Source organism: Bubalus bubalis, chromosome 20 (genome assembly GCF_019923935.1).
Source record: "Bubalus bubalis isolate 160015118507 breed Murrah chromosome 20, NDDB_SH_1, whole genome shotgun sequence".
Taxonomy (NCBI): domain Eukaryota; kingdom Metazoa; phylum Chordata; class Mammalia; order Artiodactyla; family Bovidae; genus Bubalus; species Bubalus bubalis.
In genome coordinates, this window is record NC_059176.1 from 40,748,968 (window position 1) to 40,760,722 (window position 11,755).

At 43.9% G+C, this 11,755-nt stretch overlaps 1 protein-coding gene across 5 annotated transcripts in view; it reads left to right on the forward strand.

Moving 5' to 3' along the window:
• LOC102397911 (neuronal acetylcholine receptor subunit alpha-7) overlaps positions 1-10,387 on the forward strand; it is a 149,794-nt gene extending 139,407 nt beyond the window's left edge. For all 5 annotated transcript variants that reach the window (XM_044932783.2, XM_044932785.2, XM_044932786.2 and 2 more), the window contains 2 exons: positions 652-761; positions 6,015-10,387. In XM_044932783.2, the coding sequence (XP_044788718.1) occupies positions 652-761; positions 6,015-6,533 (629 nt within the window). In that variant the 3' untranslated portion in view covers positions 6,534-10,387. The remainder of the gene's footprint in view (positions 1-651; positions 762-6,014) is intronic.
• Positions 10,388-11,755: the final 1,368 nt, after the last annotated feature.

Sequence of the window (11,755 nt, forward strand, 5' to 3'; positions counted from 1 at the left end):
CAGAGAGGCTAAGTGGCCATTTAGGCTCACAGATGACAGCCAGTGTACCAGGAGGGAGCTCCATGCTGCTGCTCACCTGGGCCAAGGTAGAGAAACGCATCCTTACCATCAAAGCTGAAGCTGATGTTCTCAGCCTGAAAGGACACTGCAGCTGACCTCTTCCTCAGACTGGCCAGCTGGCACTCCCCTCCCCCATGGCCCTGAGTTGATGGAGCCAGAGCCTGCTGTAAGTAGAGTCATTTTCCAGGCCTGAAAAGACAGCTGGGTGGCACCCGATCTGCCCTTGCTAGACCTCTGCAGCCTGCCCACGGCCTGCAGTCAGAACTGTCGTGACCCCTCCTCTGTGTACCAGTGGTTTCAGTTCTGACAGTGATGCTTCCTTATCAGACAACCTTATCACCGTCCTGTGAGGCGCACTTAACTTTCACCAAAGAACGAAGCAGTCAGGGTTCCTGAAAGTTCAGCCAGCTGGTGAGGCTGCTCACCAGGACTGGAGGAGGCAGCTCTGTATGCTGTGGGCTGTGGGCGGCAGGCCTGGAAGAGGTCACGCTGTGCTCTTGAGCCTCACTCCCCAGCCCCTGGTCAGGATGCCACCGTCTGGGTTCCCCGCACCGTGCTGTGGTAACACCCCTGCATCTGCGCTCTCTGCAGCCCAGTACTTCGCCAGCACCATGATCATCGTGGGCCTCTCTGTGGTCGTCACGGTGATCGTGCTACAGTACCACCACCACGACCCCGATGGTGGCAAGATGCCCAAGTGGGTGAGTTCCTCCCCAGCAACTCCGCCAGAAGAGGGATCAGGGTGCCTTCCCCAGAGGGGGCTCCGAGGATGACATCTATTTTTAAAAATCCCCTAGAAAACTTGGATTCCGAAACAAAAAGCTACAGTTCCTCACATGTCTGCATATCTCTGCATCCAGGGGAATAGGGTGAGTGCTATCAGGATCCCACAGGGCTGTCCTTACAATCTGACATCCCAGAAATGGGCTTAGGTCACTGCTCTGCACCTCTCACTGAACAGTGTTTCTAAACCTCCTTTCTGCACATACAGTGTTAGAAGTAGCACAGAAGACGACAGCTGCTGGCTGCAGCTTCAAAACAGAATGAGGAGTGAAAAGAGTAAGAAACAGTGAGCAGTGTACACTTATACATTCAGTTGTCGACAAAATAATCAATAAACAATAAGAAGAATAGAAAGGAATTTTATCAAACTGAGATCTAGCCTGGAAACCAGCTTCCCAGATGACTCTGAGAAACTGCTCTGGAGAAGCAGGGTTTTCAGCACAGTTTTATATCTTGTCAGAACAAAGAACATTACAAGTTGAGGTTACATTTCTTCAAGGTAAAAATAACAGATCAGCCTGTACACATTGATTCAGCATGGCCTTGGTTCCTGAGAAGGGAGTCTTATCATCAGAGGGCTGGCACTGACATTCCAGGAAGAGAGGCATTTAATTTTTATCATGGACATACTTTACTTTGGGTCAGGGTGCCCTTTCCTTTAATAATTAGAGCAGATGTACAATGTATGTTTGATAGGCCGTAGGCTATTTTGAAAAGTGAAATCACACAGTTGTGTCCGACTCTTTGCGACCCCATGAACTGTAGCCTATCAGGCTCCTCCATCCGTGGGATTTTCCAGGCAAGAATACTGGAGTGGGTTGCCATTTCCTTCTTCAGGAGATCTTCCCGACCTAGGGATTGAACCCGGGTCTCCTGCCTTGTAGGCAGACGCTTTACCGTCTGAGCCACCAGGGAATTCAAGTTAACTCATGTATAAGCCAGAATGACTTCCCTCCATCTCAATATATGAAACTTTATTTTATCACAATACACATAGGAAAGTCATTTAACCAAAAGTCTATAAAATAAAGGTAAGTGGTTAACAGTGGTGACGGGGGATGTGATAAAAGGAAATGGATGGAAAATAAACATTTGTCATCGTAGCCCAGGTCAGGCCCCATGGTCCCCACATTTCCCAGCACTGATGGCTTGTGATGTGTGCTAATGCTTCTCAAGCCACGGCTGTGCTCCATATAAGTCCAGCGTCCAAAACACTAGACCCACTCTTGTTTCAGTTCAGTTCAGTTGCTCAGTCGTGTCCGACTCTTGAGACCCCATGAATTGCAGCACGCCAGGCCTCCCTGTCCATCACCAACTCCCAGAGTTCACTCAGACTCACATCCATTGAGTCAGTGATGCCATCCAGCCATCTCATCCTCTGTCATCCCCTTCTCCTGCCCCCAATCCCTCCCAGCATCAGAGTCTTTTCCAATGAGTCAACTCTTTGCATGAGGTGGCCAAAGTACTGGAGTTTCAGCTTTAGCATCATTCCTTCCAAAGAAATCCCAGGGCTGATCTCCTTCAGAATGGACCAGTTGGATCTCCTTGCAGTCCAAGGGACTCTCAAGAGTCTTCTCCAACACCACAGTTCAAAAGCATCAATTCTTTGGCGCTCAGCTTTCTTCACAGTCCAACTCTCACATCCATACATGACCACAGGAAAAACCGTAGCCTTGACTAGACGGACCTTTGTTGGCAAAGTAATGTCTCCGCTTTTGAATCTGCTATCTAGGTTGGTCATAACTTTCCTTCCAAGGAGTAAGTGTCTTTTAATTTCATGGCTGCAGTCACCATCTGCAGTGATTTTGGAGCCCCAAAAAATAAAGTCTGACACTGTTTCCACTGTTTTCCCATCTATTTGCCATGTTGGCAGACCTTGGTTGGGGGCTGAGCAGGGCATGGACTTTTCCCACCTCATGTGATGATGTGACCAAACCCCCAGCCAGAGCAGAGCTGTACCCCAACCCCTCACCCCACTTGTTTCTGGGGCTGCACAAACCTTCCAGTCTTCCCGTCCAGAGAGCAAGGCTTAGGGACCACTGGGAGCTAAAGAAGCCTTCTCATGCCAAAACAACCCTGTCTTTGCTGACCCATAATCTTGAGTCCAAGTTCAGAGTCAGTTTAGGACTGAATGCAGCTGCAAGATGTAAAATGCATTTCCTTAATCTCCAGGAGCAGGGAGTTCCTGGGCCTTCTAAAAGTATCCATTGCACAATAAATTACAGTTACACAAAAGTTAACTTAAGACCTTTTTTTTCTTTTCTTTTTTTTTTTTTTTAAAGAAATTGGCTTTACAGAGTGACTATCCTTGAATTTTTTTCACAGCAAGTCCTCATACTTGATAACTCTCTCATGGCATCAGCAATGGGCTCCCCAAAATGGTACAACCTCTCACGTAGGTCATATCACCACAGTCTGCAGGCTTGTTTTGAGAAGTCCACTCCCCACCCCTCAAAAAAAAAAAAAAAAAAAGCTGAGACATATTTGTGTACATTCACGTACATTCTCTTCTGACTTAGAACCTTGAAAGACCTTCTTGTCTATCCACCCATCTGTTTGAAATAAGATTTACAAGTATCAGAAGTCAAAATCAAAGAATTATACATAAGAAAATTCTGCTCCCATTCCTACCCCTACTTCCACCACCAATTAATAACCGTTTCAATTAATTTCTTTTTCCTTCCAGTATTTATGCAGATGCCAAAATATAAACACATATTCTTATTTTTTCTGTTTTGACTGTCGTACAGAGAAGGAAATTAAGGCAGTAAGATACAAAACCGTTTTTAATGACCTGGTGGAGAAGGCAATGGCAACCCACTCCAGTACTCTTGCCTGGAAAATCCCATGGACAGAGGGGCCTGGTGGGCTACAATCCATGGGGTTGTGAAGTCGGACATGACTGAGCGACTTCACTTTCACTTTTCACTTTCATGCACTGGAGAAGGAAATGGCAACCCACTCCAGTGTTCTTGCCTGGAGAATCCCAGGGATGGGGGAGCCTGGTGGGCTGCCGTCCATGGGGTCGCACAGAGTCGGACACGACTGAAGCGACTTAGTAGCAGCAGCAGCAGCAGCAGCACTTTACTGTTCCAGAGAACTCTAAATTAGAGCTGCTCCTGCTAAGTCACTTCAGTCATGTCTGACTCTGTGTGACCCCATAGACGGCAGCCCACCAGGCTCCCCCGTCCCTGGGATTCTCCAGGCAAGAACACTGGAGTGGGTTGCCATTTCCTTCTCCAGTGCATGAAAGTGAAAAGTGAAAGTGAAGTCGCGCAGTCGTGTCCGACCCTCCGCGACCCCATGGACTGCAGCCCACCAGGCTTCTCTGTCCATGGGATCTTCCAGGCAGGAGTACTGGAGTGGGGTGCCATCGCCTTCTCCACTGAATTAGAGCATATGCTGGTTATTCACCTCTCAGCACAAGAACATGTTGAAGCAATGGTGCAAAGCAAATACAAAATTTGTATTTCTCTTTCATTTTATATAACACGCTGCGTTTTTCTTTTCTTTCTTTCTATGTGTTTTTGAAACATAAACAACCTCCAAGGAGCTTTCATTATAATCTGTTGCCATGAAGAAAACACTGCCAGCGCGGTGGCATTATGTGACATTTGCACAGCCAGAAACAAAACCATAACCTAACAGAAGAGGTCACAAGCACAGACTGAAACGTGCCAAGAGGATAATCTCATCTTCTGAGATGCTTTAGCCTTGAAAGCTAATGATTCAGGCCATAAAATTCAAAATAGATTTAGCTTGAGCTGTGCCCCAGGGGATGCGCGGACCCCCACGTGTGGGGCAAAGCAAAGCCCTGGATCTGAGGCTCAGGTCTCCCTGCACCAATGTGTCGGTTTGGGCACATTCACAACCCATGTGCTTCCTTGAGTTCTGGCTCTGGCTTTCTGGTGCCTTCCCAGTGGGGGTTGGGTTAAAGTCATGGGGGCTTGCGGAGAACCTAACAGACAGACCTTTTTATGGATGAGTCTGTGGAAGTCAGAACACATTAGGTGACTCAGACTCACTGTATGACCTTGAGCCAGTTTATTCATCTCTTTGAGCCTAAGACACTTTTTAAAAAATTTATTTTATTCAAGTATAGTTGATTTACAGTGTTGTGTTAGTTTCTGATGTAAAGTGATTTATATATTTACATATATATATATATATACACACACACAGTGCATATATATGTGTGTATACATCAGCCATAAATGCAAAGGATTTGAGCTGATTTTGTACTCCATCAGCAGAGCTAAAATATTTACCATCTGGCCCTTTAAAGAAAGTCTGCCAACTCCAGCTTCAGACTCCACAGCACTTTGTCTTGTATCATCTCATTCAGTCTTCACTGCAGCCTAATGGATTAGGTTAGAGGTTCCTAAGCTGCCATGGTTCACAGCACCTTTCATGAGTCAGGGTTTTGTGTTTTCCAGAGAGTACCTAGGACAAAAGGAATACCTAATGGTTCTATAAATAAAACAGGTCAAAACAACTTACTAAGTACTTATGCCCTGACAACTTAGCACCTGTCGGCACAGCAAACCTCACACCTTGGGAGCATGCTACCCTGCTTGTCTGTTCCATGATGACTTTTTTGGCACTTGGCTTTTATCAGGACAAGTTCCAAAATCTGCTTTGCAAGGGTAGGATATCATGCAAGGAATGCAGTGATCTAATGTAACAGTCTGGACTGCTTCAGGCTAGGGATGCACATGGTGTCTCAAGTCTCACAGGGTTGTCCTTTAAAACTTAACATCTCCAGGGGTGCCTTTATGAGTTTGCTGCTGCACACTGGGGTACCTCACACAGAGCTGAAGATAATGGTCCCTAGTTCCAGATGTAAAATGCTGTGTTCCCCAGCTCAGGGCTCCCTTGAGAAGACAACCCTCTTCACCCACACAGGCTGTCTTCCCTGAGATGGCACTGTGCCCATAGCTTCTTCCCAGGGTGATTTTCTGCATTGCTTTAGCATCACCTCACAATTGATTGAACCATCATACCCCGTTGGCACTGCTTGCCTGTGTAAACTCGCCTGGGAAGGTGTGGCGACCTGTCACGCCCAGGGTCCACCCCCACGAAGTCTAGCAAGTATTACAGTTGTACCCCCTTGCTGTCAGGATCAGCTGTGGGCCCTGCCCAGCTCCTCTAAGACTGTGCTGTCTCCGCAGACCAGAGTCATCCTCCTGAACTGGTGCGCCTGGTTCCTTCGCATGAAGAGGCCGGGGGAGGACAAGGTGCGGCCGGCCTGCCAGCACAAGCAGCGCCGCTGCAGCCTGGCCAGCGTGGAGATGAGCGCAGTGGCGGGGCCACCGGCCACCAATGGCAACCTGCTGTACATCGGCTTTCGCGGCCTGGACACCATGCACTGCGCGCCCACCCCTGACTCAGGGGTCGTGTGCGGCCGCGTGGCCTGCTCCCCAACCCATGACGAACACCTGCTGCATGGCGGCCAGCCCTCTGAGGGGGACCCGGACCTAGCCAAGATCCTGGAGGAGGTGCGCTACATCGCCCACCGCTTCCGCTGCCAGGACGAAAGTGAGGCCGTGTGCAGCGAGTGGAAGTTCGCGGCCTGTGTGGTGGACCGCCTGTGTCTCATGGCCTTCTCCGTCTTCACCATCCTCTGCACCATCGGCATCCTGATGTCGGCACCCAACTTCGTTGAAGCTGTATCCAAAGACTTCGCTTGACCCAGCCCTGGCTCCCAGCGTGTAGGACATACACAGATATGCCATGATGATGGCTTAAAGAGAACTTGGGATGGCTGATCCCACAGCAGCATTAAACCTTGAAAAACATACATGTACCCCATCGCTGTCATGTCTGTTTCAGTTTCCTTGTTACTTTCAGTAATGGGATCTCAGCACATTTCAGTTTAACCCTCTTTAGTGGGCCACTTGATATCCTTGGAGCCGTCCTTATGGTCAGCAGGACCCCCAAGAGGTAGTTTTGTCCATCCCACATTGCCTGGTGAGCCCTTCAGAGGTTGGGGTAGCTCAGGACTGACTGCCAGGGGAGGCCTGGACAGCGGGTTTGCATGCCTGCATGTCACTTGCCATGAGGGCCTACATGAAAATTCATACCTGCTTTTGCCTGTGTACAAACCTAAATTGAAGTTAATCACAATAATAAACCACACTCAGTAAACCCATCAGATGATTGATGAAACAAAACTAAAAACCCAACTACTCGTTTTTCTTCAATTCAGACTTTAATTTTCTCTACCAAAGACAGTTGATAAACACTTCTATGCTATGTCTGCACTTTTAAAAAGAGACAATAATAGTTATCTTGTAAATTATGCTTTTGCCAGCCTGATTTTTGCCAACTTACCCTCTTGGGAATCAGGATGTACACAGGTGTGTGTTGATTCTGAACCAGGACCAGATTCAGTCAAGTCGGGGGAATTTCTGTAGATCCCAGATGCTCTCAAGCTTCCTTTGCTGCCCCTAGGCACCAGGCGGTTGAGTGAATCTGTTGTAGAGGACAAGTAGAATTCTATTAGAATTACCACCCAATGTAATAATAGCTGAAGCTAAATTAAACCACCTATGTTTTTTTAACAGTGTATTAAATGTTTCACATATATTGGAGTTGGTTAGCCTTATAAAACTTGTGGATCCATACAAATGCACAACATAAAGTCACCAAAGTATTCCATGCATTTTCTCCTTGTGTCAGGGCTAAAAGGCTAAAAGGCTCCCTGTGTTGCAGGAACTGGGGAGGGGGTGGTGTGGCTGATGGCTTTCCTGAATGGCAGACCAGTGGTGGTTAGCAGGAGAGGCTGATAGACTAGCAGTGGCTGCATACCCAGTAACTCCGGTTTCTGGTTTGGCAAGGCTCAGTTTATGCACCCCAGCTTCAGCCCAGAGAGCTGGCTGAATGAGTAGATTCACTGGAAGCTTGTGTTTTGAAAGCAAGGGGGACTTTCTTTTAAATCCAAGTGGTGATGCGGTTCTCCACTTAGATTTTCTACCTGACAGTCGTCACTTTGCTTCTCCCATCTTTACTGTTGAATGTGATCAGAGGAAGACACAGGACAAGACAGTCTGTCCTGTTCTGTTATTTCATCTAGTAAACTCGCAGAGCTCAAAACTGCCGAAAAATGCCTGAACTCCTGGGGATCTTTAATTTGCTTCTAACCCCTGAAATGGCTACGTTATGAGGGAAGATTTGATTTTTCAGAGCACAAGAAATTGCGTGCCCTTCTCCAGCATTTAGTTCGCTCATTTCTGGGTGGATTTGTGTGCACTGAGGAAGATGGAGGTGTGTGCCTGCTCTATGTCTATGTGTGTGTGATAATGTGTATGTGAGAACCTTCAGAAAAGGTACCTGGTTTACAGTGAGAAAGTTGATGAATAAGGGCGTTCCAGCATAATGCCGTTTGGAGCAGGGCTGTCCTCAGAGTACACTCATTCTATATGGAGTGGATAAAAATGCACATTTTTTTTCTCTATTATTAAAGTGTCTTTAGAAACAACTAGAAGTATTTTGATATATAAACAGAGTACTTCATTTCTTACTGCTATTCCAAGTTGAGCCCTACTGCATTTTGCTTTAATAACAAAACCTTTTTTGTTTTGTATTTTATACAGAAAACATAAAAAGGCAAACAGAAGGAGTTTGGATTTTGACCATGCAAATAACTACTCTGTGATTTAAAACGTAGTAATAAGGAAAAGATGCACATGTAGAAAGACAAGTATGAAGGGCTGAAAATAAGTGCCCCACCACCATCCCTGCCTTATCTCCTCATAGGGGACCACCAGTGAGTGAGCTTCTGGGGAGGGACGGGCATTTCCAGAAAGAAACAAAGGAGAAAGACCAAGGAAGGAGAAAGGGGACGTGGAGAGAGAACCTCCTTTTCTGTCCATTTCTAGAACCTGTGCTGTGCGCAGTGCCCTGCACTTTGCTTTTTTCATTGGATGTTAAGAGATCTTTCCATAACAACATACAAAGATCTACCTCATTCTTAATGGCTGCTTAGCCTTCCATTGTCCCTGTGCACTAATTTCTTTGATTAGTCTTTTATTAGTGAACCTATAGAATATGTCCTGTCTTTATTTTTATACACAGATCTAGAATTAGCATCCTTGTACTTATATCATGGCATACTTTTGTGACTGTATCTTGATATCGATTGGAACTTGAAAATGGAGTTGCTGAATTTCAGACTATGTCTATTTAACACTTTTGTCAATTATTGTCGGATGATTCTTCAAAAATTGATCTGTGGTTACACTTATCAAAAGTATAATGAAATGATCAATTTCTCAGTTTTCTCAAACAGCTTTTATTCTAGTCTAGTGAAGAATAATATTACAATATTATTCTTAGTTCACTTTATTAGGAGTGAAGTTGAACATCATTTCAAATGTTTTCTGGTCACTTTTTGGTAAATTTATGTCCTTACACAGTTTTGGCTCTTTCTTAATTAATTTGGATGTATATTTTGAAAATTTTCTGTCTTATGTCTTGAAAATATTTTTGTCTTTTGAGGTTCTCTATTGATTTTTTTATTGTCACATATATAAAATTTAAAGTTTTATGTTGTCAATTTATCCTTGTTTTCCATTTTAGATCCCAGAATTTGTTTCCAGTTCTAAAAGACCTTTCCCATTCTAAGATTATAAATAAATTTACTCATATTTTCTTCTAAATCCTTATGGTTTCATCTGTTTATCTTTACCTACTTTTACCTCCCAGAAATTCATTTATTGCAGGAAATGAAGGTAAAGATGTAATTTTTTTTCCCTTCAAAAGTTTAGTAAGTTATGCTAGCAAAATATATAACAGTGCATTCTGGTATAAAATTATATAGTCTTTTCCCCCTTTGTTCAAATGCCACCTTATTTGTAACTAAATTCCTCAAAGTGTTTGAATCTACTTCTGTTTTATTGATTTATCTCCCTATGAATTCCTTTAATTTCTGAGGCTTCATTCCTATTAATATAAAATATTCATATTAATATAAATATTTTCAGGTCAAGGCTCCTCGGAACACTTGCCTCTCTTTCCCTTTAACTGTCTTCCTCATACACACATAACTTTTTTTAAAAAATGGGGCCACAGTGAATTTGTAGATTAATTGTTTTCCTATCCAAGAATGCTGCCATCCAACTTATATTCAAATCTCATGTCACTCATAGAGTTCTACGGTTTTGTTCAGATAGATCCTATGAATTTGTTATTGTCTATTTCTAGATATTTTATCATTGGCTATCATTTTCAATGGAATAATTTTTTACATTTTGTATTCTCACCAGATATATAGGATAGTAGTTGATTTTGTATATCAGTGTTATAATCAAATACCCTAATTGTAATTTCTTACTGTTTCTAAGATTTTCTTTTGCCTCCCCCTTTACACTAATTCCCCTATTTCTTTCTCTTAGCCAACTGCATTTGAGAACAGTATTAAAGAATAGTGATTCAGGCTGCATACCTGTTCCTGACATCAATAGGATGATTTAATGGCTCACCATTTAACTGGAATGAAAGCATGTGTTTTGCTTATAATAAACAGTATCTGTGTATTCTCAAAGTGTTAAGGCTTTCTGGGGGAAATATATGCTGGGTTTTTTGGGTTGTTTTTTTTTTGTCACAACCTTCTCAGTATCCATGGAGATGATTAGAAGGGTTTCCCTTTGCTCTTATAGGACATAGTATATTAATAGATTGCTTCAAACCAATCTGTGACTATGTTCCTGAGATGATCTCTACTTATGGTTTTTGCTATCCATTTCACATAGGAGATGAATCATTCTGCAGCTTGCTCTTGTGTGCAAAACAGAAAGAAACCAAAGAATGCTGTATATTCTGCAATCATTTACTGGGTTTTAGAATCATCTTCTACTTAAGTGTCAAATGTCTCACCAGGGTGGGGAGCTGTCTGGGCATACACTGGGGTGCTTTTGGATTTCTCCCACTGGGCATGTTAGGTCCTGGGGCATTTCTGAGTCAATTTTGGAACATATTTTTTTTTAGAAAATTAATTTTACTCCATTTTCAGTATATCTACATAGTTTTGCAATATGGGAACTTAGGATTTTAAATTTTATGTTTATGATAATGTCTCCATTTTTCATTTCTAAGTATGTACAATTCTCCTTTTGTTTTCACTGATTTGGCTCACTGAGGGTTTTATTTTTCTATATTTTCAGACACTTAAACCTTAGACTTATTCATTAGTTTGGGTACCTGACCTGATTATATCCCCTACTGCCCCCTGGCTTACCTGACCATTCCTGGGACGACAGACAAGCAGTACAGGTGGGCGTCACATCAGAGCTCTGGGGCCAGGACTGAAGCTTCATTTGACAGCAAGAGCCAGAGGGTCAAACCAGGCCAGGCAGTGGGGATGTGTCCGATGCAACAGATCATGTCACCACTGTGACCACAGTTAGTTGGAGAACAGACCCACCAAAGATTTGACCACAAGCTTTCTTGAGGCTCTGACTCCTGGAAATAATCTTTTCTTACATAATAAATTCTGTTCCCTCATTGCTTCATTCTTTCTGGCCCAATCCTTCCTAGACCTGACTTCACTGCTCCTGGCTCCTTTTTTAAATTATCACTTACTTCTTTTGAGTGTGGGTTTGACTTTTTAATATTGAAGCGTATTGTGTGATGGGGAGAGGACTGTCTGCAGTTTCAGGCTTTATGAACTCTTGTGGTATGTCTGTAGTGCACCCCACTTTGGGAATCACAGGAATGCAAAACATCCTCTCATTCTGCCCAGTTCTCCACCCCCTCTAGTCTGTTTCTCCAATGTCTCACTTACATTCTTTCCTATTTTTTTTTCCTGCTTAAACCTTATTGTGAACCTCTTCTTTGCTGTGTTAGACTTCTGCAGATCTCCCTTCTGATAAATGCTACTCATCAACAAATTCTGCTGTTGTCTTTTGAAATT